At 37.5% G+C, this 27,276-nt stretch overlaps 1 protein-coding gene across 4 annotated transcripts in view; it reads right to left on the bottom strand.

Annotated features, from left to right (window-relative positions):
• The window catches only part of WWOX (WW domain containing oxidoreductase), a 470,386-nt gene extending 444,651 nt beyond the window's left edge, over positions 1 to 25,735 (bottom strand). The window contains exons 1-5 of one of the 4 annotated variants that reach the window (XM_085235307.1): positions 25,526 to 25,735; positions 23,825 to 23,889; positions 22,174 to 22,231; positions 20,487 to 20,665; positions 1,938 to 2,044 (exon numbers count right to left, since the gene is read on the bottom strand). In XM_085235307.1, the coding sequence (XP_085091433.1) occupies positions 1,938 to 2,044; positions 20,487 to 20,665; positions 22,174 to 22,231; positions 23,825 to 23,889; positions 25,526 to 25,632 (516 nt within the window). In that variant the 5' untranslated portion in view covers positions 25,633 to 25,735. The remainder of the gene's footprint in view (positions 1 to 1,937; positions 2,045 to 20,486; positions 20,666 to 22,173; positions 22,232 to 23,824; positions 23,890 to 25,525) is intronic. The other 3 variants (XM_085235305.1, XM_085235308.1, XM_085235306.1) reach the window with 3 other exon arrangements.
• Between the last annotated feature and the right edge of the window lie 1,541 nt (positions 25,736 to 27,276).

Here is a 27,276-nt window from a genome sequence, read left to right as displayed (position 1 = left end):
AACTAATTCTCTCCTGGTTACACATTCCAAGTAATTAAAGTTCAGTAATAACTTATTCTTTCTGCTCCAGCACCTGCATTTCATTTGTTTATTTTCCCAGAGTCATAAATCTGAAGGACTGTCAAAGTGCCATAATATTAGCGCAATAATCAAAGTTAATTAGTCCCTCTTAATAAACAACAACAAAGCCATTACAAAGATGCATTGAAGGTTTTCCAGCTACCCAGTTTACAGATGAGATTATTTTCTGAACAATTAGAATTTGAAAACTGTTAGTAAATAAGCGTAGTGTTTCGGAAGTCATTTGAAATTCAGTGATCTTCATTCAATTACAAATTCATTAACTTCTGGTGAAGAAATACAAGCTCTAAAACTAGTACTCCTAAATTCACACGGCCTTCAAAACGCTTAAGATAAGCTTAGAATTAAGGGAGCAATGTGGTATTTTACACTAAAAGAAAAGAGCACTGAGTATCTTTTATCCTAAATTAAAAAAGAAAAAAAATCATATAATGGCTTGGGTTGGAAGGAATCCCAAAGATCATCTGGTTCCAACCTCATGCCACAGGCAGGTTTGCCAACCACTACATCAGGCAATAGATGAGGCTGCCCAGGGCTCCATCCAACCTGGCCTTGAACATCTCCAAGAATCGGCCAACAGAATATCTCCAAACTCTTCCCAGAGCACAGAAACAGGCAAACTTTAAGCCTTATGCCCTACGCTCACCCATAAAGGAATTCTCTTAGAATTTCACATCTTTGAAACAAACAAAAAGATAGCTTTAATGCGAAGTATGGAAAAGATGATATTTTTGCCTCTCAATTCCTTTACTGAAAGTCATTAATATCATCCAAGCAAGAGACAAATATCTAAAGCCAAAGATTTTGTTTCTTGAAGAAAATTGTAGTTACAAAAGTTAGCAGCATTATAAGCATTACTTGTTTAGAAAGTAAGCAAGCATTGTTTGTTTTGCACTAATAAATATCTGTAGACTAACTATGTGTAAATATTAATAATACTGATGCTCCTCCATATCCTCTGGGAGCAGCCAAAATATTTTCAGAGATTGAGAAATAGAGCTAGAACATTTATCACTATAATTCTAGCAGGACAGAAATGAAATTCCAAGAACTTGACCCTGCAGTTTGTTACTTAGAGCATACAGAACTGTGTCAACAGATTAACTCCTGAAGTCAGCAACGAAAGCAAGCTTGGACAAAACTAGCCTTACTAGTCAGTAAATGTTTGTATAAGGAATAAATTAAGAACACTGAACACATTAAAATAAAGGCCCTAGAAGACTCCCCCAAAAAGTAGGGACAGGAGAGCCAGGAGAAGGAGAGAAACAAGGGAATAGAAGGCACTAATAGAAGGGGTTTGTATTTGTGTAACAGAACGGAAAAAAAAAATGAATGAAAGGGGGAAGAAACGTGAAGGAATTGTGACAAACTACCTGTAACAGTGGTGTTCTGCCTGATGCTCAGGGAAAGGAGAAAAACCCCTTTGGTTTTTGAAAAGTATAAGAATGATTCCATGTAATCTCCCATAGTACAAAAACTACAGGCAAACTAATGGCTGTCTGATACCTCAGTGAGTACATTCTCCTTCAGCTTGTTACAGACTTTGGTTCTGGAATTACCCTGTCCTTTGAACTATGAAATGCGCCTCAGTGGTTCTTTCAAACTTACAAAGCTTCTGTATATTTTTATATAACAATATGTCAAGCCTTACAATCCAGCACAATCATATGAAATGAAAAATCTCCACCACTGAAGCAGAAGTGACCAAACAGTATATTACAAAGTAAGACAAATGCCCTTTTCCTTAGATTCTTCCATGGCAACGTAAGTACCTATTTAACTGCGTGTGCATCAAAAAAAGATTCCATATACTGGCAAACACAGTTTAATGTTGGACATTATAAGCACTCACTTACCCATTCCTCAAGAATGCGTTGTACAGCATCATTGCCTCTTGACATATTTCTGCAGGCCAGGATAACGTGAGCCCCATGCAGCGCAAAAGACTTTGCAGCTTCAAAACCTACGATATAAAACATTTTCCTAGTCAGAAACAGATCTCAGTAACAAAAGAGAGCTATATCATTAGAAGAACAGGTGAGGCACATGCTGAAGTACTCTAACACTACCTGCTGTCTGACTACAAGCTTGCTGGTCACCTGGACCCAGCTGCTCCGACTACAGAGAGAAAAAAGTACAGATGACTTTAAGTAGGACTATAATTGTATACGTTTTGCTCAATAGGCTTGGGGACTTCAAAACACAGATTCCAATTTCTCTCTCTGCCTTCATCAGTTGCAAAAGTAGAACTCTACTTAATTCCTTACTTGCTTGACTGAGGGATAAACAGGAATAAGCCAGAATAGTAAGACTGCAAACCTGTTCTGTCTCGCAAGAGCACAATGAAAGTGAAAGAGTATTGTAAGACCAAGTTCAGGGCACTACAGATGCACTTAGCCTTGAGCTCACCAGTTTGAGAGCCACCTGTGGCAGCAGTGATCACCCAAAGGGACATAAGGACATAAGAGGGAACAACAGTAAAAATCACATGGAGGTAATTGCTCCTTTTCCACAGCACTACCCAACCTGTCAGACACTTCTGCCAAAAAGCACAGACAAGAGAAATACCAAAGTGTCAAACCACTCCTGGGAAAGAGTTGCCCAGCTCACTCTTAGAAAATTAGGTTCTACCAAGATAGATCATAATCTACTACAGCATTTTATTATACAAGCAGTTTAAAATCTTTGCTAAGATTTTGTTCAAATGATCTAGGTACAGTAACCTCATTTTTTCATCACCTAATGCCTAGCAACTTCTCACAACTGTCTCATGAATAACCAACTAAATACCGCGCACTTTTGATACACTGGGTATGGTATCGTAAACTAAATGGTTCACTGGATTAACCTGACGATACAATGAAAAACTAATCCATGAAAAAAATCCTTCTTTTGAGTAAACCAGTGGGCATGACAGTCTGCAAGCACATTCTTTCCAAATCCGAAACAAGAGGAAAGATAATTCACATTTTACTGGAGTGCGGCATTAATGAAGATCCCTTTTTTTTTTTTTAAACTTTCACAAACAGGAAAAATTCACAGTGAATTTCTAAGCCTCTATATAAACTTGTTGCCAATACTATAAATAAGTTCTTCCCTATTCTCAATCTGGGCACTTAATTTCTCCTTTCCAAATAGGCACTTCAGATTAATTTCCATTTGTTAATTTGGGACTGTCTTGAAATTTAATGAGATCAATTCAAATTATGGAATTATCCACCAAGAGCTGCAGTTATCCACCCTTGCATCATATGCAAGCTATGTAAGTGTGCTCTGTTTTGCTGCCCAATTCATTAATGAAAAGCTGCCTAGAAGCTGGTCCAAGATAAACTTTATTTAATTAGAAAGATCTGAGACAATTTACAACAGGAGACTGATGAGCTCTTCGGAGCACAGAAAGCTTATAAAGCACAGAGACTTGCGCCAGAAACTAGGTTTCTATCAGGGTGAGCTATTCCATGTTTGCGATCTATTCAATAGTACCACCGGGTGCCCATTTCCATGGAAAACTCTAACAATGGAACTCTCTGAAAGAAGCATAACATAATTTAATGAGTTCAAATTAGACAAGCTTAAACTAGAAAATGGAGAATCAAACTGAAATGCCCAGCAATTTAAGCATGTGAATAAGTCAAGGAGAAGAGGTATTTGTTTTAACTTTATAATATTTAAAGCATGTTCATGTTTTCATTTTAAAATTTGTTTACCAAAAAAACCTATTAAGATAGGCTGTCTTACTTCCAAAACACCCTGGAGCAACAAAACTGAGAGCACAAGATGTAACTTCCGTTATAGAAACAAGAGACATCAAGACAAATTTAGACCATTTTCTGCAATTACATACTTATGGTATTTAAGTCCAAGTAATTTTCTTCCATCTCTTTTAAAGCCATTCATTGTACCAAGCAACTTTAATTACCTGGGTAATTCACTGCATGCACATGAATTCAGCTACAGCATGTGCAAAGATTTCCTCTGTTCCTAATTCTACTTTAAGAGTATTTAATTAGAATTTTTCATATAACTGAAGGAAGACACATTGTACCGCAGCACTATTAGCTAACTGTACGCTTCCTGTTTTGCACAAAAGAAAACAACACATTCTTAACATCCTACCATACTACTAAAAACTAGAGAAATGCCTGAAATATTTACTGTACTGTTATACAAAGAAAGCCAGTTTAATTTGCTGAGTACGATGATGTTTAGCTAACCATACCCCATGTCACACTTTGCACAAAATAATAAATTCCATGTCATTCTCATTTACGGTTAATAACTTGATTATAAATTAAACTGAAAATGATTGAAATCGAACTAATTACAAACTCCAAATTCAGTTAATACTACTACTTTGATTTTTCTTGCAAAGCCAGTGACTAAAACCCTCTAGTACTTACTCCTCTTGGCTCCACCAGAGGATTATTCTTCACCCATAGGCAGACGCATTCTGAATCTTTCCACAAAAAAAATTTACTGCTTAAAAACTCTCTGATTGAATTTTTAACTAGCAGTCCCTCCTTCCATTCAAAATACAGCCACAGGTCAAGTGGTGATGGGTCCATCACTATTTGTTATGTTCACATTATAAATTACTAACTCATTCATATTAACACTGTATTTAGAACAGTTAGATTTGTGCAAAAAGAGAAAAAGTAAATCCAGATATCCCAAACCACAGAATTACTCCAATTCAGCAACCAAATTATTAGCTTTGTACGGACTGCATATAACCATTACGACTTGGGCTTTCTTTCTCTTAGTTTGTGTGAAGCACAATGTTTCCAGACTGTCTACTGCAAGAAAATTATCAAGAATAAGAGGCAACATGATGACTACATCATAGAATTCACTAGGGATTAAGTTAGAACTACCTACTGAATTGCTCAGCCCTCTCAAGAGGGCAGCATTTTTAGATATGTCCTTAAAATAGATCTAAGTAGGCCTGAAGGCTCCTAATCAGCAGTGAAATTAATTACCTTCACACTTTAACAAGTAACTAGGCAGGAGCTTAGAAAACTTCAATTTCAAACTGAAATTCCTGAAGTAAGACTTAGGAAGTATCTTGGTTTTCAAGCCCTTCTTATATCTTTAGCTCTTTGTTTCTCCTGCAGAATTTAACCCCTCTTTCCTCCTTCATTGTCACAAACATAACAGAAAGGGAGAGAAGCTTCTAAAATAGTGGAAAACTTATCAACAGACTCATGCTGTTAAATCAAGTTTGCCAACACTATTTGTGCTTCAGCAAAATGGAGCAGTGTTTTCAACACACAGCAAACCATTTTAAAACCTAAGCCTCATACAGAGGCTGAGTATTTTAAGTACAAAACCATTTAAGTCCTAGGAAGAGAAACCTTACTTGTCTGTAAGAAAATGCATTAATCAAAATACACGTTCAATGTGGTTTCATACAACAAACTTAAATCACAAATATAAAAAAAAGCTCAAACATTCAAAAAGAGTCACAGCAGGATAAATAAAAAGAGAAATTTACATAATTACGTTAAGGAAGTGCATTGTTGATGGAATAAAACAACCTCAATTCCACCCATAAGAGTAACTCAGAGTTCAAAAGAACCAAACACTTCTTAAAATAATTTCACTTGCAAAGTTAAAAACTTGAATATCCTTTCATAGAGAACATACTGCATCATCACCCATTACATATTATTTGAGTTTGTTATTTCAGGGGTTGTTGTTGCTGGGCGGGGTTTTGGTTCTGTTTCTTAGTGTTTTTGTTTGTTTATTTAAAAACATTTATGTAAAACCTCATTAAAAACAGAGCACATGAGAATGCACATGAACATTAAGGACTGCCAGCTACAAAAAACAAGGTAAACGTTTTCCCAAATGTGACAGGAGAACAATATATATGCTGGAACAGCAACCACGTTGTATTTAAATTTTAAATACAATACACTGTTCAGCAAACATTTTCTAAAACTAAGATATATTTCAAGTGATTACCCTGGAAATTTTGAGAGGTAAGAGCTTTCTGAGGTCACTACTCCTGTTCCTTAATGAGTTCTAATTTGCCACTCTGAAATGACAACCCTGTTTCAGAGCTACATTAAGTAAATACCATAGCACAGCTTTTCACATCAGCAGAGAACATAAAAGACTGATAGTAGGACTAATAAGAGCTACCTGAATAGTAAGTGTATGGGATTTCCTGCAGGCATTGAAAACCTTTCAGCCCTTTATTTACATCAAAGACTCAAGAACTAGCACCTGATTTCATTTTTCATAGTCTATGATTTTTCAACACCATACTCTCACTTTGTCTATCCACAACTGACTTTTGTCAGTGTGTTTGGGGACAGATTTTCAGCTAATGGTCTCAATTAATGAGAAGTTTGAATTGGTCAATTAATGCCAATCAACATAAGCCAGATGAGCGTACGGGTCTGTCACACAGTACAGCCTCCTCTATAAAACAAAGAAAATAATTCATTAAGTGGAAAAGTAATTTGATGATTTATTAATTAAGGGGCAGCATAGAGCCCACTTACCATTAGCTTGTAGAGCACTGTGTAAAGAATTTGCATCAGGCATTTAAATATTTGGAAGTAGCATTTTTTTTTTATTCTAAAGATAGATAAGAAATTTTGAATACACAAAGAAATTCAGAAACATTTCAGACAAGATTTTCAGCTTCTCTGCAACACTCCACGAAACCTTCGATCTGTCACTTACAACGCATACGAACAGCAGAGCTGACATCTTTTCTTTCCAAAAGCTCAGTCCTCTTATTTAAAAGTCTACAGGATTTGTTTGCCTTTAGCTTCTTCAAAATGACTTCTTCCCTTCTCTCCATTGATAGAAGAGCTCCGGAGGCCCTGAGGTTCTTCCCATGTGCTTCAGTAACAATTTCAAGCTGTCATGACTCCAGCCTTCCTTGAGCCCTATGTCACAGGCCGTCTGAATGTAAACTACAAGGAATTCCAGAAGAAAGCCTTCTTACCTTCCACTACTGTAAACATAGCAAGATCAAATAAACGAACAAAATACTTATGGAATTGAAAGTGAAATGCATTAGCCTGTGTGTTACGTATTCCTGGCCTTTCATAGCCTAGCAGGTTATTTATGGACTGCAGAAAAATGAAAACCAACTGATTTTGTAAGCACGAACATTTTATATCATTAAACGTGTATATTATTTTCACAGCTTTGTTCAGTTTGTTTTTCCACTTACACTGTTCACAAACTTTCACGTTACATTCTAAACTGCAGTATGCATCTTTCAAGTTTTTTATAAATACATTTGCAAAGTGAAGTGAGATAATTTTCAGAATCCATGTGTGATTTTTTTAAATACGTATATTTTTTTAATACAAAAAAAGGCAATTCAAATCCAGTTTTACTACAAAGAACAAATTGTGAGAAGGTTAAATACTGAAGAAATTCAAACAAGTCTTTACAATCCAAAATACAGCTCTACTGCTGGTATCTCAGCAAACAAACTAGCTTTTATCTTTTGAGATTTGATCAAGAAAACTACATATAAATGAAAAATACTTTTCTCCTATGCAGCCCTAGATTTACTTCAACTTGGAAGAGCTAAGTATTACTGAAACAAACCCAATCTGCTCATGCAATAGACGGAATGAAACAGATTCAAACATGCTAAAGTGATGTGAATTTTGAAGTTATATAAACTTCTCTTCTGGTTGCATGCTGCAACAATAACATGTGATTTAGGGAAGAATCTTTTGCAGTCAAGATCATCTTTGCCTTTGTTAGTAGATTAAGGGTACCTCACATTGATTTGGGGTGATGGCAGCCATATGTGAATCATCACATTACTGCATTTTCAAAGCCCCAAAACCACCATGTATCAGAATCACTTGGCCACAACTGTAGTGCTTCAATACAAGTACTTAGGATAAAGTTTTAGAGAGACACTATTAAAGTTGCTACAAATAAAAGTTTGCAAGCAAATAAAACACCAAAATATTAACAGAGTAAATTTTTTAAAAAGCAATTAACATGTGTATTAATGCTACCTTTGCTTCAATGTATTTGCAGGCAATGGTAACAACACATACTGATTTTTTCATTTAGAAATGTGACGTTATATGACAGGTAGATCCTCCTGCCTCTCCCTTTGTGTATGAATTGGACAAAGCTATTTTTCTTGGAGCCATAAGCCACTGAAAAAGCCAACCAAAATGTAACAGGATGACTAACGGATTGAGTTCTGTTTTCCATCCAGCCAACTTAAAAATATGAACTCATTACATACTATGCTTTGCAATATACTGTTCTGGGCAATTAAAAAGTTGTTCCCAATAAGAAGTGTACTGCCATTATCATTGGCAGAACTCAAGATACTTTGATCTGAAGGGATTATAACACTGGACAAACATGAAAAATGTTCTTATGTTGATGATATTTTTAAGATTTGTGACTCTGTTCCTCTAAAACAAATTAAAATCTATCATACAAGGCAAAGAAAGGTAAACCCATAACTGAAGACAAATAAAGCAAATAAAAAGTAATGACAAAGTGTAAACATTACAAATATACCGTAGCTAAGAGCCACAAAAATCGAGTCAGACTTGGTACCTACTGTCGTTCTACTGCCCAAAGACTGCTACCAATCCACTTCAAAAACTCAGCACACGAACACAGCAGGGACTTCAATCTCTTTAGCTCTGTTAAAACTTAATAGTGACAGCTATATCAGCTATCCAAAGGCCCAGTCTAGCTCAGATTCAAAACAACATTTCCTATCTCTCATGTTGTTAAGTGTTACAATTCAATACAGGTATTGCAGTAAAAGCCAAGGGTTTCAGTCTGGAACAGACTGTCTTGTGAAAAGTATACATATTGCATACAGACTCAAGTTACTTCACATGTCCCATAAGACCTTATTTTAGTTGTGTAAAGACAATTCCCATAGACCACTAGATGTCCGTCCCTAAAATATAGGGAGACATTGACTCTAAAAAAGCTGTGAATTCAAACAGACTTTGATGTTCTTAAACAAACTTCATTAAAACACAGTAGGAAACAAAGTCAAAACTGCATAGATCACTCAGATTTCTCAGTTGCTAGTTCTGTTAGGTGCCTGAACGTTGTCAAGGAATTAGACAAAAGATAAGAGAAGGAGAATTGCAGGTGGAGAACTAACTGTGGAACCCCATTTTATCTTTGATACCTATTCCTTCCATCAGATGTACATCCGCTATCAGAAGTCTCAGTCAAAGAGGACTCAGATACAAATTTCCCATTTCAACTAATGCCAAAACTGTTTCAATATTATACACTGCTTAATGTTTGATCTTGCTTTTCATCTATTAAATGATAGGATCAAGATTCTAGCAAACTCCAAACAATCTGCCTGAATACTTTTTCAGCGCCCAACAGAAGTTACCATACAGCAGCTTTTTTTCCACCAATTCTAAAATCATTTGGAGGCATTAACACAACTTGTCATATCTTAGCACTACATCTGCAACTGAAAATTACTCTATTTCAGCTTTTTCTTTACAGTGTTTCTCCAAGCATAGAATAAGTTCATGTTTTCTTTTGATTATCTATAAAAATTTCAGTTGCTTCCTGCAAGCAACTCAGCCAATTTTGCCTGACATGAATCAACTACTGCATTTAAAATGAATATATCAGAATTTAGGATTTGGCTTTACAATTCAAGGTTTTATGAAAATATGGGGTTTTTTTTGTTTGTTTGTTTGTTTCCATTTTCATGAAATACTTCCTTCGTGACAGATTACATATTACAGAGGGAAAATGAGCATCTGAATATACAGCAGCTCAGTGCACAACTGTCTAAGGAAAGAAAAAAAACACACAAGCTTTCTACCTAAATTTCTACATATATTATTACCAAGGTTGAAGAACTAGTTGAATGTATTTTTACAAGAAACTTGAGCTAGCAACTTTGCTCTAAAATGAGAAGTTATTTTAGAGCGACTTTTAGTCTCAATTTTAGTAAATGAAAAGCTAAAATTCCTCTTCTCGGAATTACATCTGTTTATATTCATAAGGGACAAACAAAACATTTTGTTAAACTACAGTTATGTTAATACACTCCTTTTGTCCTAAATGCAAAATAAACACTTTCAAACTAAGCTTAACTAAAATCTAGAGTACCGAAAAGTAAGAAACCTGCTCAGTGTAAATTAACATCAAAGCAGCATCTCAAAAAAAAAAAAAACCTAGATCAGAACTGAGTCATCAAATTTGACATGGCACTTATAGCACATGATTTCCCAGTAAGCAACCATTTCTGAATGTTTAGTCACTAAGGGATAAGAGACCAGGTTTTAATTTAAACAAAAATCAGTCTATTTAGGAGTACCATTACTCAAATGTATTATTAAGGAAACAAATAACTTTCTTGTGCATGTTATTGTAGCTTCATATATATTTTATAATAAGGCTGAGGGAAGCTAAAGAGAAGCAGCAGCAGCAAAACTCACAACACCCACACACATAATAAAACATTAAGGATTTACCTAACATCAGTAGCAAGTATCAAAGGCCAGTCATAAAAAGACTCAAGTTTCTAGCTAATCCAATGGAAACTATTCAGGGTGTGTAAGAAGTGCCATCATGAAAGCACTCATAACTGGGTCTATTAAAAATTCTGATCAGATACTCAGGATCAGCTAGGTTTTCAATGCTATTTTAAGAGGCATCTACTTCCTTCATCTTACCCCCAAAAGCTTTGTGGGGCTCTCTTCCCCACCACTATTTTTAAAACACCTTCTCACACAAGCCTTCTCAGATAGCTGAAAAAAGGCCAGGGAATTTTAAAAAAAAATCTTTGACCATCTCAAGCTTTTTTTTTTTTTTTTTTTTTTTTTTTTTAAAATCACATTCGGAGTGGAGAGAAAAGGGACTGGCAAACTCTTTCTCTAAAGCTGCTCTTTTCATCAGCAGTAGCTTTAGGCAACAAAACAGCTTTTCCCACCAAAGCAAAAATGGAGAAAAAAAGCCAGAAGTTTTCTAGTTACTTTTCCAGCACACTTCTGTTCTATAAGCCAACAGTATCATAGCTTTCTGTACTGCTGAGCTGAGCCCTAATTAAACATAACAAAAAAATTAGTTGCATGTTTTGAATCTCCTTTTGGCAAGCACAACAGTGCAATGTTAATGTAAGAAGTAAATTTAATAAAGAGAAATATTTCATCCAAGGGAGAATAATTAAAAGACATACTGTGCTGTCAGCTAAAGCACTAGATCCTCCAAGCTTTAATCTCTAAGTTATTTCATGAGAAATAGCTGTATGTAAAGATACTGAAGAAGTACTGCAGCATAAACTGAACCAAACAGCTTTTTTGATATTTATTTACATACACAAACAGAACATATGCAAGACAAATAAATAATAAACCAAGTTTCTGTCCAGAACAGTTCACAGTTTAGGTCAATGAACGTGTCTTTAGATCAAACATACGCAGCTAGGTGCTGCTCTGGAGAGCTCACAGTTGTGCTGTGGGGAAAAAGGAACAGATAAGCAGACCGAACAGTAAAACACTGTTGATTTCTGGCAGTCACTACCCACATCTGTCTTCAGGGAAAATGAGGTAATACAATTTGTTCAGTTAAGCAACTGAAGATTTTAACGCAAGAGTAATTTCAGGATCCTAGGGAAAGCACTGAATACAGGAAGGATGCAGTTTCTCTTTCGTTCTGGTGCAAGTAAACGAAAGGACACAGCCAGAGAAGGGAAAGGTGAGAGACACAGAGGTTTGGAAATTTAAAGTCCTGTGTAATTTCCTTAAAATTCTACTTTTTCTGGATTAAATGGTATTTGTAAGGGGTACAGACCTCCCAAGTTTCAAAATTGGTAAATCTTTTGGGTGTGTTTTAAACTACAAAGAAAAGAGGGAGATGGGAATCTGTCATATAACTCAAATGATCCATTACGTGGTTCCAACATACAATGGAAGGCAGAAGATGGAGTTCTGAAGCAAAAAATGAAGAGCAAGAAAAGTATTAACAAAAACTGCCCACACGAAAGAAAGAAGAATGGAAAACAAGAATTAGAAATCACTGAATTGTAGTGTAAGGCCATGTGCAAAAAAAAAAAAAAAAAAAAATTATTTATTTTAAGTCCCCTTCACCTCAGCTTCAAGCAGGGCATAAAATACATCAAGCATACTCTCCCACCACAACTAGGGTCTATCTGTTTAGATGACCACATTCGTGGACTACCTGCTAACAGCCAGAATACTGGCAACCCACACAGAAGCTGAAGGACTTCTGACTGAATCATCTTTGAAGTCACCTTTTTGTTCATCTACCAAGAACTTCAAGCTCGCTAGTTTGGGGAAAGGGGTGTTAAATCCAAAAATGCCTAACTATAAAAAAATATATCTAAAATAAGAAGAACTGCCAGGAGAAAGAGCATACTAGACATTTCAGAAAACCCACTGTTTTTCTAACATAAGTCATGCATTATGACAGCGTTGTAAGCAGGTAGAAAGCGTTATTGTTGTCTATGGCTAGCAAGAATCAAACTGAATAGTTCACTGCAGATCATCCAGAAACCAGCCTGCCCAGTTCCTGCTTCAGGAATTCAGCCTTCTTTTTCTACGACATGTTCCCCAGGTAAATAACTCTGCGAGTATAGAGTCTAGGAAGTGATACTTCTTCATCAAATTACATCGTATACCATTACTAAGCATAGCTCTGCCTTACATTGGCAGACACGTAACTTTTTGTTTTCCTTAAGTATTTAGCAGATAGAAGGCCCAATCAATATTCCTTTGATCACAGATTAGATTGAAAAATATATACAGTTAAGACATCTCAATCTTCATTCGCTCAGGATGCTAAAAGTGTGCTGACAAGCAGGTCACGAGCATTTTTACGTGCTCTTCACCACACATTTCTCTAAGGTAGAAAATCACTCAAATTTTGGCATTAAAAAAAATCATTCGACAAGATTTACACCTCTCAGCAAGTGCTTACAGCTGGATTTAGACCCAAACAGATAAAGAACTTTTCCAAAAAAAGCTTTCTTTATTCATTTCTAGTAGTCATATTTTCTATTCTATATGCCTTAACTATACATTCCACTAAAGAACTGGACTATTCTCAAGTACACTTTTTTAACATACAACAGAACAAAACAATTCCCATTTTGAACTGGAAAGTGGATATGGACATAATCTCTACACTTTGATCAATTACTGCAGCCATATATTGCTATAAATATAAAACAAGATTAATTATGCATTTCCCAAAATCCCAAGTAGCACATTTAATGTCTGTAACGGAAGCAAGAAACACTTCTCATGCTTGCCAGCGGCAGAAGAACATAACCAAGAACTCTCAAGGCTTCTGGATCTCTGAATACACAATATTGCATTGTTCTCATTTATTTGGCTGTACTACAAGTCAACGATAGATCCTTCGTACAAGCTTTTAAACAAGCAGTGACTTTTTGCCTAAAGGCAGCTTTTTGACTAATCAACACAAACAAAAAACACCCCACAAGTTTTATGATTTCAAGTTTAGATATCAAAAATAAAGGAAATCCAATTAGAGAATCGGATACAGCTACTTAAAGAATAAATAACAAGTAGGCAATAAATACAGCCTCCGCAAAGATATCATAACCTAGAAATTTTTTTATTTTTTCAAAAAACACTGATTCCTCTGAACCTCATGTTACAGTACATGCAAATGATATAAGTAAATATAATCAACACTGAACTGCAACAGTTGCTTGCTCACACACATACCACCAAGAAAGTAAAAGGGCAAGGAGGACAAGAAAATGAGCACCACGTAAAGACTCCTGTTCTACACTTTATTCTCCTGTAAAATGAATTTCAGAAAATATAAGCATGGGCATACAGTTCCATCCCATCCTTTGCTAAAAAGGTTCTATTACAAGAAGTAATAACTACCGAACCTTTTCGTTCAGATGCAATTTCTTACACGTTACAACAAGTTTCACGTGCATTGTGAATTTCAGCCAAGGTTGATGAAGTTCAATAACTTGGCTAACCAACCATGTGTACTACTCATTACAGAAGTAATAAATAGATTCATCAAAATGGGCATGAAAAGCAATATGAACATCTGACGCCATTTTCAGCTTACTCAATAAGAAAAATAAATTACGTAAGTCCAAGAGGACTTTTTAATATTTACAGTAGGTAACAAGTAGACAGTGGCAGCCTTATATGAAACAGAGGAATACCAGTATTCCACAATACTAAGCCAGAATAAAACTAGAGCAGTGGTACTCATGAAAAAAATTAATCATTGTGACCAACCATAAACTGTAGAACTCACACCATAATTTAAAAGAACCCCCCTTTAGAGATTATCAGAGCTTAGAAAAATAGCTTTTAGTAGTTTAATTGTTCAAAACACATCAAGACTAACATGACTGACAGTTACTAACACTCAGCAAAAGAATGACTTAGGAGGTCCATCCCACAGGCACTTTCCCTTTGTTACACCATGCTTTTCCATACTGATTACCCACATAATGTACACCAGTAATAAATAAAAAAATTCAAAGAAAACATGTCATGCGTGTAAGATGTCACGCTAGATAACAACTGTACTCACATTCCCCAAAAACTTTGGTACAACAAAATTCATGCCCACTAATAAGTATTGGACTTCTGTGAAAAGCAGCACTTTAAAAAAACATTTCTAAAGTTAGCTTGGGATTTTAAGATGTGTTAAAAAAAAAAATAAAACTCTTCTGTAGAGGCTTATATTTTATAGTACAGGTACTTCTATGGTTTAAGATAATCCATGCTGAGTTTGGTCTACACGCATGGACCGCAGCAGCTTACGTATCAGCCAGTGATTCTGCCAGGACAAAGCATGCACACAACCCAGCTGCACCCAGGCCAACAAGGCTTTTCTGCTAAGGTTCACGAAGGAAAAGCTACAATATACATCAAAGAACAACTCTCTCTTGCTTCCAGAAGCCCAGTAAATACAAAACTATCCCATTCAAGTAATCTCAGGAATAGCTAGGATACATCCAAGAAAAATAATTCAAAGTTAAACGTAATATTACATATATGTGTGTGTGTGTGTGTCTGTCTCACAATAAGCTCTGAAGTCAAACACAACTAACATCCACTTCTGTTCTCCTATGTGAGATACTTCCAGCATGAAAACATACGAGCATACAAAGGCTGTAATAATTCATCTAATGCAACTCACTGGTTAATTGACAACACAAGATCTACCTCCTTAGCAAAACCTCTGTTCTTTCCTTCTCTCTGCACTTCACTCTACAACATATGCAGAGAGCTTTCTTAGGTTTCAATTTATTAATCTGCATGAATTGATAAATTTGTCTTTGAATCAAACTCTTCTCATTAAATAGAAACAAAAAAAAAGATAAATAGATATGAGGAAAAGACCATTTAAGAGGTGTTGCCAGAAGTTTGCTCCACCACACTGCCCCCCTTTTTTTCTGTTCTCATGAGAAAAAGTGATGCAAATAATAGGAAATTACTAGGAACCAAACTCTTTGCTATTTATTCTCTATTATAAGAAATACAAGAAAAGAGATTTATAGTTAAGAAAACTTTGAGCAAAGTCAACACATGAATAGAACGGTGAAAAATAACCTTAAAGACCAAAGCCAGACAGATGTATTTTATCTTAGAAATTGTTTTATCCAATACAAACCCTCCAACAAAAACAGGTTGCTTTTTTCAAATGATAAGACTCACGTGCTATAGCATGGGAAAGAACTCAAAAACCATGCATGGAAGCATAACGTGAAACTGAAACAGAGCACTGTTTTGAGCAGCTCCTCTGTAGAAGTCCTACCAATATTATGATTTTTAACGATCATTCCAACTGAAAACAAGGGATAGATAGTATAAAAAAAAAAGTTTGTGCTTCCAAGGAGAAACATAATTTTTCAAGAACAAAGTGTGATGTAGCTCAAAAATAGAGCTGAACTATTTCTCCCTGACAGATTCAAACATCAGCAGGCTTTGACCACCGAACGCCATGCACTGCAGCAAAAGACAAGGAACATACTTAGACACTCAGATAATACCATTAAAATGAAAGTCCTCAGTGGTATATGCAAGGGTCTGTTTTTATTCTTTTCATATGATCTCAGTTTTAGTCAAATTAGACCATTCGCTGCTCTAATTAGGATTCAGCTAATGTTACCTTCTTTGAAGAGACTGATAAAAGCCAGCCTCAGAGAAATGCTACATTGTCCACAATAATCTCAGCAAGTTGTGCAACTAGAAAGATTCCTCACCTTCACAAAACTCCTCACTGCAGGTACAGAGCAATTTTTCCATCAACAACTCATCTCTCTCCAGTCAATGTACGTAGAGTACATTGGTAAAAGCTCTCCAGCACACACTACAGACATTCAACGATCTCCACAAGGAGTTTAACTTCCCCCTACACAGAGTAGCTTAAAAACCCACTACTGAATTAAGTACTCTTGAACAATCACTAACCACACCTGTGATGCCCTGCATGAGGAAGGCTCCTGAGTTTGGGGCAGGTGATACTGCGAAAGGCACATGATAAAACACACAGCCACGTGACCTCTATTTATCACAAAGGCACCAGCATGGGTGAATGAGATGTCATCACTTAACATTGTCATCGTGGTAGCATGTAAGTAAATTATCGAGTTACCCATTGTCAAAATGGTCCCTTCTACAGTTTCAATGCTCTCATTGCAATTAATTATGACATTTGATACTGGGAATACAATAAAGCTCAATAAATACGTTTACAGTGCATTTCAGAAACTTCATAGGCTGTATTCTGTTCTGGTATTTGACCCTAAAACATGAGTTATAGGTCTACTTCTCTTCCCCCTATGGTTGATATTGGATAATCAAGAATTAACTGCATTTGTTTAAAGGGATGAAATGGATGTAGCTTAAATCAGTTTAAAAAGAAGGATTAAAAAAAAGCAACTGCTAACTGTATTTTAACTTTCCACACAAAATGTAATACACCAACAGAATCAAAAGTAAAAAGCAAAAAGCTATAGGAGAGGAATAAAACAGAAACTTCTGTTTTTCCTAGTTACAAACTAGAGAGGTCAGTTATCCAAGAGAGCCTAAGTTATAAAGCAGGTGTTTATAATAAGTACATCTCCCAGCCTTTGGCATCAGCACAATGTAAGCTGTTAATGTTGAAGTTTTGTCCAAAAAAATAAAAGAAATAAAGATAGCTTTTCACACCATAAGTATTTGGAGATTGAAAACTCATTGGAGTAGCAGTCACTTTTTAAGAACTGATTAATAGCACTTTTATATAACTTTCCTCCTAGCTAAGACTTCATTTCATAACAATAAAAGCACCAAAAGAGTAACTGACAGTTTTTGTAGTTTTGGTTTTTTTGGATTGTTTGTTTTTTAAAAATCATCTCTGATAAAGCATAATCAAGAAAAACTTTAAAACAAATGGCATTATAACTGAGGTTTCTAGATTTTGTTCAGCATTTTAAAAAGTTATGCTGCTCAAAGCCAAAAACGTTTTACATTTTTTAGAGACAGTTTGTGCTTGATGTGGGCATCCCTCAGAAAGGCAATTCAGAAATGTCTTTTGACCTTCACATACCACAAAATGAAACATATTACACTAGCAGTTGACTGTGCTTGAGTTAGTTTGGATGTGATAATGAATACAGTCTTGCAAAAAAATCTGGGAAACAGATTTTAAAAGTCCTTCGTGGAACGTGTTTGACTGCACAGAATATACACATTTTGCCCTCCATAATATACCACCATAATACTTACAATTTGCTGCTCATTCATATTCTAACATCACAATAGGCTAAACACAACTTTACCTGGCACAGGAAATAGAATGTGTAGTTTCAAGGTCACGTCACTGTGTGAATCTTAAAACTAGACAGCAGCATACACCATAAGACACAGAATAATGAATTTGCTACACTTTCCCTGATATGAAAAACAATTGTTCTTTAAAAAAGTAATATTGCTTAGTTGAAAGTGCCACATATTTTATGAAATAAACCTTAGATAACATCTGATGTATTTCTTAATTTTTTATTATTATTATTTATTTAATTCTAGCTCTGATAAGAATACATACACAACAACATTTCAGGAGCTTTTACCAAAAACAGCAAAAAAAGCACCAGATCTCTTTTGTTCAACATTTCCAAAGAGCAACAGAGCCCTCTAGTGAGACAATCAGAAAGCGTTATTTTGTCCGTACAAGAAGCAGGCCAGACAACTACTGCCTCTTTAACCTTCCAAAATTTAAAAATTTTAAAAAGGAAAAAAAAAAAAAAGAAAATGTTTCACTAACAACTCCTGATCTCCTATGAGCTCCTTGTACTGCAAGAACAAAGTAACTCTTCAGCCATCGTCAAGTTGCTAATGAAAATTAATGGAAATACATAATTCTATATTTTCTAGCACAGGGAATAAGCTCCAAAATTGCTCAGACTGTGCTCAAGGTAGCAATTAGTATTTCCACATGGATGCCCCAAGAACAGTATACAGACATACTAAAGCCCACATGGATCTCCACATTGGAATCCATTACACAACAGACATGTTCAAAGTAGCTTGCTAAGAGTCACACAGATAACAGACAAACCCCAGAACTGCTTTCTTCTTAAGCCTTGCTCCAACAGCAACCAGTAAATAACATCCAACAAGAACCTAGAACTACAGCAACACTAACTGCAACATGGTATGCATGAGCTGAGTTACACAGGCCATTACATCATCTTAATCAAATATATTTACTACATCAGCTTCATAGTTTTGTACTCTCTACGTACCAGCTTCATAAAGAAGTACATGCCTAAGGCTTATTTCATTAATACTTCAGCTTGTGGTATGCATTTGGTCTTGGTATGGTCTTTGGTATGTGTCTGACGTGGGGTAAAACTAAAAAATAAGAGTGTATGCAGTAAGTCAGTCAGTCTGTCAGTAAATTTTAAGAGTGCATAAGCATAAACACACACGCAGCTGAACAATACATAAACTTCTGTGTAAATGTGCTTACGTGCATTAACTTGAAACAGAAAAAAAAGAACAAGTCAAAAAAGAAGAAAAAAAAAAATCACAAATCACATGCATAGTACCCAGCCAGCTGATGAATTAACAAAGAAAGCCAATAAACAACAATTCTTTGTTACTTCAGATGCTCATTTTACAACATGTTCTTATAGTCAATAGTCCACAGGCAAAACAAGACCTGATGCGAGGATAGCTTACTTGTGATCACTGCAGATTATGAACTAAGGGAGAAAACAAGGAAAAAAGCCTCGACCAAAGCATCATACACCTTGGATTAATCTTTCACCATCTATGGAACAACTTAGCTCATTCAGCAAGTCTGAGCAGCAGCTCTTCTCCTGATAAAGCTTTAAATGTTTCATCTGGTTCTTGTCGGATAGCACTGCTTTTCCACTGTTCTCAGATATATTTCAGGCAAGATCCTACTCTAAAAAAATTTGCTTAAGGGTTTTCATTTTTCACAAGGTCCCACCATGAAGAAAATGGAAGAAGGACAGTTCTCATAAGTAAGGAAAAAGTGTTACCTAGGATTTAGGTGGATCCTATGTTTGCCTAAAGTGTTCAAATCTGACATCAAACCACACTGGTGGTTCTTGTACTTGTGTCTCCTCCTTTGCTGAGGGGAACTTCAAACAGCCTAGAAAGGTAAGTTGGAGAAGGAATTCTCTTTCCTCAGAACAGCCCCAAGAGCCAAACTTCAGGACAAAAATAAAACAAAAGCAGCTATATAAAAATCTCTCAAATACTCACCAACTACAGAAATAACATTACCTAACGGATATTTAGACGGGATGCACGTCTAAAAGAATTTATGAACCAGCTAGAAAATTCTAGGAGAACAGAGACATTACTTTCTGCCTCAAACAATCAACTACTATAGAATTCTAACACAAGTTCATCATCAAGCTGAACATATCTTCAGAGATAAAGATCCCACAGCCTCTGCAGAAAATCTTTACCCAAGTTTACTTGTTGCCATTAGAAAGTTTTTTCCTCGATGTTTTATCTGAACTCCTTTGCAGTATTACAAACCTTATTCCTTGTCCTAGCCATCAAGATCATAAAAAAAGAAACTATTCATTTCCCCTTAACAGTCATCTTTGATATATTTGTATGACATAAAATACTTCCATCAATATTTACTAGACCAAAAAATCAGCTGCTTCAAAACTTTATCATCCATGTGGCTCTCCTCTAAGCTCCAGATACACTGCACTTTTATTACAAAAAGCACACAAGCCTGAACAAAGTTTACTGTCTAGAGGTTTTAGATTCACATGATGTGAAAAACGTTCAAACACCACAAGTACACAGATATTTTGACAAAAACTAATTATGTCAAATGAGCCTGTAAGACAAAGATTGTCACATTTTACTGTATATGTAATGGTAACCTACCTATTCCTGAATTTGCTCCTGTGATTATAATCACTTTTCCACTCAAGTCACGACCCTGAAGTATTTCCATTGCAGTACTGTTTCCATCATATTTTTGTCTAGTAGGTGGCTTTACTGGATTATCTTCAACTGTAAAGGCCAATCTTGGATCCAGATAGGTAGTTCTTTTGTTTATGTGGCTGTAAAAGAACAGAACACTTTGACCATACTGTACTTGCATATAATTTTAAGTGTATTTCAACCACTGTTTTGTACTATTCCAGTTTATTATTTAAAAGCCCCCAAATCAGTTTTTTCCCCACTTTTGTTAAAATTATACTAATTATTTTACTAGCTCTTTTTCTGATGGTGACAGTGTCCATGACAAACTGTATACAGATCTATTACAATTTGATTCTGGACTTGACACATATAAACAGTATTTTGTCACAGAAAAAAAATAAAATAAAATCACATTATAGTAGGGAAGACTACCTTCTGTAGAGAGCTCTTCAAAAGGGACCTGTAACACTCTTTTGAAGCAACATGCCAACAAGAAATATAGCTCAGTATTTTTTTCTTTTTTTTTTTTTTCCCCCTCTTCCCCTTCAAACAATTGAAAACAAATAACTTCATATCAGCTATGTTAATGGCATTATTTGGTCAAGTTCACCTTCCTGTAACACAGGTTAGCTTTCTTCAGACAGTTACCAGAAAGAGCAGTAACTTTCAGTCTTCAGCCCTTAGTAACAGGACGAAGAGGCTATGTGATTTTGGCCTGTAAATATTCTTAATTGTGCCATGTCAGTTTAGGATAACTATTCCTTTTGATCCTGTTCCTGAAAATACACAGGAAGGAACTGTTCTCAGAAATCCTTTCCTGCTTCTGTGAATTTCTCTCTTAGTCTTCTAAAGTTCTACATTACCTTAATTCTCATTCACTTTTCTTTCAGTTCTTTTGACTGCAATGAGTCAGAGGTGCAGCAATTTTGTTTCCATCTTTTATCTTCAAAGCAGCATTGTAACAATACCAAGTCATGAAGTTACCATTATGTTTTTGAAGTCACATGTTGCTGGTCCTTGGAAGCAGTGAAATTACTTCTGATAAGTTCTTTGCCACACGAGACAAAGCATCATTAGGAATATAACTAATGACATACAGGAAAAAGCTGACTCATCCAACTGGTGACAGGGTCCCTAGCTACAGAACACTTCTTAACAAATGGCCTTCTTCCAGGAGACATTCCCCTTTTGGAGGCTAGCCCTTTAATGAGCCCCTTCCAGTCATATGGGAAGGGCAGGTGAATTGTTTGCACCTGTGCTTACTGGGCCAGCTACCTGCTTCAACAGGTGCTCAATCACTAGTTCAGGTCACGACACAACAGTTCTCTTACACATGCAGAGTGTGTTAGTGAAGTTAAATAAATTAAATGCACCTACATAAACATTGCCTGAAGATCCATTGCCAATTTGTCACTTCAATCTGCCACCCAAGTTAGTATTTCTACACACACGGAATCATTCCATAAACCACAAATGGAAATTTAGAAGTTGCTAAATCCATAATAATTACATACTGATTAACAAGTTTTACTTACAAATATCTTAGTCTTTCTAGCCGATAGTGCCACTGTATCATAACAGAAAAAAGGCTATGCAGCCTAAAACAGCTGATCTACTTCTCCATGTTCTACATTTTTATACTTACTCTACGAAATAGACCTGTCCACTTTCATCAGTCTCCTGCTCCCATCCATATGGCAGACCTAGAAAAAACAAAGAACATTACCTCCTTACAGGCATTTGAATACAATCAGATTTGAAATTTCTGATTTCTCAAATAGATGCTGGCAACAGTTCACGTTATTTCTGTAGGTAATTCAGCCACCTGCTGCACTTAAATATTGGAACTTGAAAAGAGAGTTGCTTTCTTAACCACACACAATTTTTCTCTAAAGTACAACCTAACGTGAGCTGGTAAAATTGTAATGACCAGCATAGTAAGTAATTCTTCATACAGATTACATCATATTATAGCACAAACCAGCAAAATGTTACCATGGTTTCTAGTACATACATATACAGGTGTCTATACACTTGTACACCAAACTGTATGGTTTAGTACCTAACCCCGATGAAGTAAATTGTCAAAACACTGAACTAAATGTAGGAAAAGTTACATACAACATAAAAGTTGGAAGATCAGAACCCTGAAGGAAGGAGGTATGGAATATGCTAAATCAAAGATGGAAAAAAAAAAACACTCGAGTACTGAACAGAGCATTTTCAAAGCATTTCTAAACATAGGTGAAAGTAGTTGGTTATAACTGCATCAGCTCAAAATCTAGTAAGAACATTGAAGTTATAGTCCCATAAGCAAAACAAATATGAACTGTCAACAGATTTTCCTCAAGGGCTTTAATTCTTCTCTAGAATAATAAAAGCAAAGTATAAGTCACAAAAGCTCAGCTGCATAGTAACAGCATCACCTGGTATGTTCCTTTATGCCATGCTCCTTTTTCATTACCCAAACTAGGTATAACAGGGACTTTTATATTATTATCTATATAGTATTAGTGTATTTAAAATATTAGAATTCTGCATAATTTATCCACTTACACAAAACATTTCAGATGAAAAGCTTTGTTTGCAATCTCTTAAAAAAAAAAAAAAACATTTAGTTAAGCTTTCTCTTCAAATATTCAGTCAGTCAACCTACTCAAAAATCCTACCCATGAATACAAAGTCTTATTTTCTCCAAAGCCACACTCTAGCTCAGATAAGGTTAAGAGGTCATCATGAGGGTTTTTTTGCTTCCGTTCCCTGCTTCGCAGAAGTCTCCCTAGGTACACCACAAGAAGCTTCTGGGAAGATCTGATTCAAGGCCCTTGAGAAATCATATGGCCTTGGAAGAGTTCTGCAAGGCAGGGTATCCTCCGTTCTGACACAGAAGTTCAACAGTTAGAAAAAATGAGAAAAAAATGAGACTAATGCAACTTCCCTCTGTGCCAGAGATACTCTTGGATGGGCAGTTACAAAGATAACCTAACCATAAACTATATCTAAAAGACACTAGGACACAAGAATCCAAGCTGAGAATCCAAGCCTGTGACAAGCCACTACTACGAATGCCTCTATCCTGGACTCAGTACTTTGGCTTTCTGGAACAATATAAGAAAGCCATACATCTGCAAAGCAATCCCTCTACACAGACACAATCACATCAGTAACAGCCAATTGAAATCAGCTATATTTTCCAACCTCAGCTTGTCGAGGTGAGAGATCAATATAGCTCCTGCATAATCTTCAACTGATTTCTGTAACATAATTTTACTTCATTACAAAAGTTTAACACAAACCTCCAGCAACACGTTTCCTCTTCCCAGACTTAGGATGTTCCCACTGTGTTTTTTCTTCCAGGTGACTGTAGGGGGGGAAAAAAAAAAAAGTTTAAGTTTAAAAAAATATTGCCTAATAACACTTCTGGTAAAATTCAGCCTCAGGATGGGATTACTGAGAGCTGCTCAAGTTCCAAATAAAAAACTGAAAGCGTTATTGATAAAAACACAAATAATTGCTAGGTCAAGTGCAAGCAGCAACATACACACCACATATGCAACTCTTCCTTCTTACAACAACCACGCAGTTCACAGCGTTTTCTATTACAGGAACCACAGCTGGTGGTCTGAGATTCACTAAGTGCCTTTTTGAGCAGCGCTCACACTTCAGGATGTTCTTAGAGTACAGATAAATAAGATCCTGCGATCCTGCTGTCTGATATGAATACGTCACCACCTTATAGTACCACCTAATACTTAGTTTATTTGTTAGGCTAAGTATCATAGCTTAACAAATGCATGCCCACCGAGCTTTGGTAACCAGCTAGGCACAGAACTGACTCATTGCAAAGAGCTTTAAAGGCCTTAAACCAAAATATCCCTATTCCAGTTTAAAGTTCGTGTTGTTAATGAGGCATGAAAACAGATTCCCAAAGTTTGCAGAACTAACACAGGTGTAGAGCACGCACTGAAAGCAGCAGTACTGCCGCATTTCTTCATCTCAACTATACTTAACATGCTGGGAAGCATTCTCAGCTAGTAAGGACGCATCACACCACTGATGTAAAGGGCATTACTTCAGTTTCACAACTGCTAACAAACTAGATACGGCTGAATTAACTGCACAACAAGCACGCATCCTAAGAAGGAGCACTTTATTATTCTGTAGGTTGGCCACTTTCTGCAAGCCATTTGTTTTTCAAAGAATTCTTGATGTCAAAATAAACGTACAGGTGATGGCCCCAAACAGACACATACAAATCCGCAGTGTTTATAAACAACGCTTCAGATAAAGATATCCTGTCAGCTGCTTGGAAATCTGAATTGCAGAGAACCATTAAGGTTGCAAAAGAGCACTAAGATGGCCCAGTCCACCTCAACGCATGCCCACTAACCGCGCTCCTCAGTGCCACTCCTGCACGGCTCCTGAACTCAGGGGATGAACTCAGCACAGGTGAGAGCACAAGGCGCTTTCCCCCTTTCTGAGGAAGAGAGTAACCCGTTAAGGGCTAAGAGGCTTTAAGGCTGCAGAAATCACCAAAGAGGAGAAAAGACACAAACGCAAACCCCAGTTAGTTAGCTGCCCTGCAGCACACCCCTTCTGGAGGCAGCGAGGACGCCGCGATCGTCAGTGACACAGCAGATGGTGCCAAATGCAAATCCGAGCCGCAGCACGCGGAAGAGCCCCAAGAGCGCAAGAGCGCGTTTATCGCGTTCAACTCTCAACGCGCGCGTTTCTCTCCGCCTCCTGCTCGAGGAAAGCTACAAAGCGAACTGCACGGCTGCCCGCGGCACCTCCCGCACGGCGGAGCCGAGGGCACCGCACGCGGAACAGCCGCAGCGCGCGCCGCTCCCGCCCTTCGCGCAGAGCGCTGCACGCGGCGGCTCCCGCACCCCCTCCCGCACCCCGCGCTCCCGGGACAGCCCCGCTCGCTCCCCACGGAGGTCACCCGCGGGCACGGGGCGGCAAGCACGGCACGGCACCCCCTTCCCCCGCCTTACTTGGCGTAGTAAACCCAGCCGTCCTTGGTGGTGCGCTCCTCCCAGCCCGGCGGCAGCTCCTCCTCGCTATCCGTGTCCTCCAGCCCCGCGTACTTCAGCGCTGCCATCGGGACGGTCGCTCCGCACAGACCCGCACGGCTGCCGCCCGCCGGACCGCGGCCGTCCCCGCACCGCCCCTTCCGGCCGTCTCGGCCAATGGCGCGGCGGGGCGGCCCCAGAGCACCATGGGAAACGTAGTCCGGAGCGGCGGGAGCGTTCCTCAGGTGTGTCACTGAGCTGCTTTCCCTTACGGGACCGAGCTGACATCTTTAAGGACGGCACAAAAAAAAAGAAAATCTCAGGTGTTGGGGGACTGAAGCGTTTGAGGGAGGTACAAACCCAACAAAGCTCCAGAAAGCAACGAAAAACGAACAATTCTTTAAGCTCTGTGCTGTTAGCAGAGGCTCAGCTGCGAGGATCGGAGCACTGCGCGCTGGAGAGCTGGATTTAACTATTTATTTCCATTTCACATCTAATGCGAAGCACTCTGCTTGTGGCTGTGACAACTGACCAACAGCCCTTGTCCGTTCCCGTTACTCAGCACGCCCCCTGAACTGCTCCTGACCCTACACACACGCGCTGTCATATTCGCATCTATTTATGTAATAACCCAACCAAGTCGAAGCTTCTGCAACAGCGTCTTCCCACTGTCCTTTGGCGCTTGTTTCACACAAACTCGCTGCCGAAGAGAGGCTGTAATCTCAGGAAGCAGCGCCAGGTGGCAGCGCAGCCGCAGCAACGTGCAGCAGGGCTCTGACTCCCAAAGGTAACGTTTTAACGCACTACTCGGGGCACTGACCTATCTGGCTCCCTCCCTACCTACTGACAGCACCCTTATCTGTCTACAGAGGTACTTTGAACTTATTTCTGCCCTGCTGCTCCCATTGCATTGAGAGTTCCTCTGAGAAATTACACCTAGTAAATCATCCCCTTCCGCTAGGGATAAAAAACACGCACGCAATCAAGGGAGAGCTCCCATGCAGGCATAACGGGGGGTATTAAAACGGGCTGTAACCATACTCTCTAGGGTTAAAAAAAGGAAAGTTGGAAAGGGCAACTTCAGTGACATGTTCACTTCTGGTCCAGGAAGCTTCCAAAATATTTCTTAGGTGACTGAGTGGAGGGATGTGCTAGGGCACAAGAAAACAGATAAAAATCAATATTTAAAACACAAAAAGAGTATTAATTAGTATAGTACATAAAGCTATTGTTGGGTTTCTTCCTGTTGCAGCCTCTTAGTGTGGTGTAGTATCCAGCACTACTGGAACTGTGCTCCATGGGAATGTTGAAATCATTGGTCTGCAGACGTCCCAACTGTGTTGCAAAAAGTATGCATTACATCCCAAATGTAAACAACATCACTGCAGTATTTCAGTGATGAGGGGATACTACGTACTCTTGATTAGAAAGAAAAAAATCAAGTCTTAGATGTTATTCAGTATGCATATAATGAATTAAGGTGCACCAATGCCTTTCCTGTAACAATATTTATGCTGTGTGTGAAAAACCTAATTCTTGGTTTGGTAAAGCAGCCTGGATTTTTATAAGCTGTCTTGAATGTATGCACTACATGAATAACATGATACCATAGTAGTCATGGGCTTATATTGTTTGTTTCCACAGAAGCATTTGAGAAACCTCATAGGTTCCTCTTTGAAGTTTCAGAACTGACAGACAAAACAGTTGTAATACTCACAGCTTACTCTTCTCCC

The sequence above is a fragment of the Meleagris gallopavo genome, chromosome 13, assembly GCF_905368555.1.
Source record: "Meleagris gallopavo chromosome 13, MGAL_WU_HG_1.1, whole genome shotgun sequence".
In the NCBI taxonomy this organism is placed as follows: Eukaryota; Metazoa; Chordata; class Aves; order Galliformes; family Phasianidae; genus Meleagris; species Meleagris gallopavo.
The sequence above is the reverse complement of the archived record's forward strand: the minus strand, read 5'-3'. Positions and strand labels throughout refer to the sequence as shown.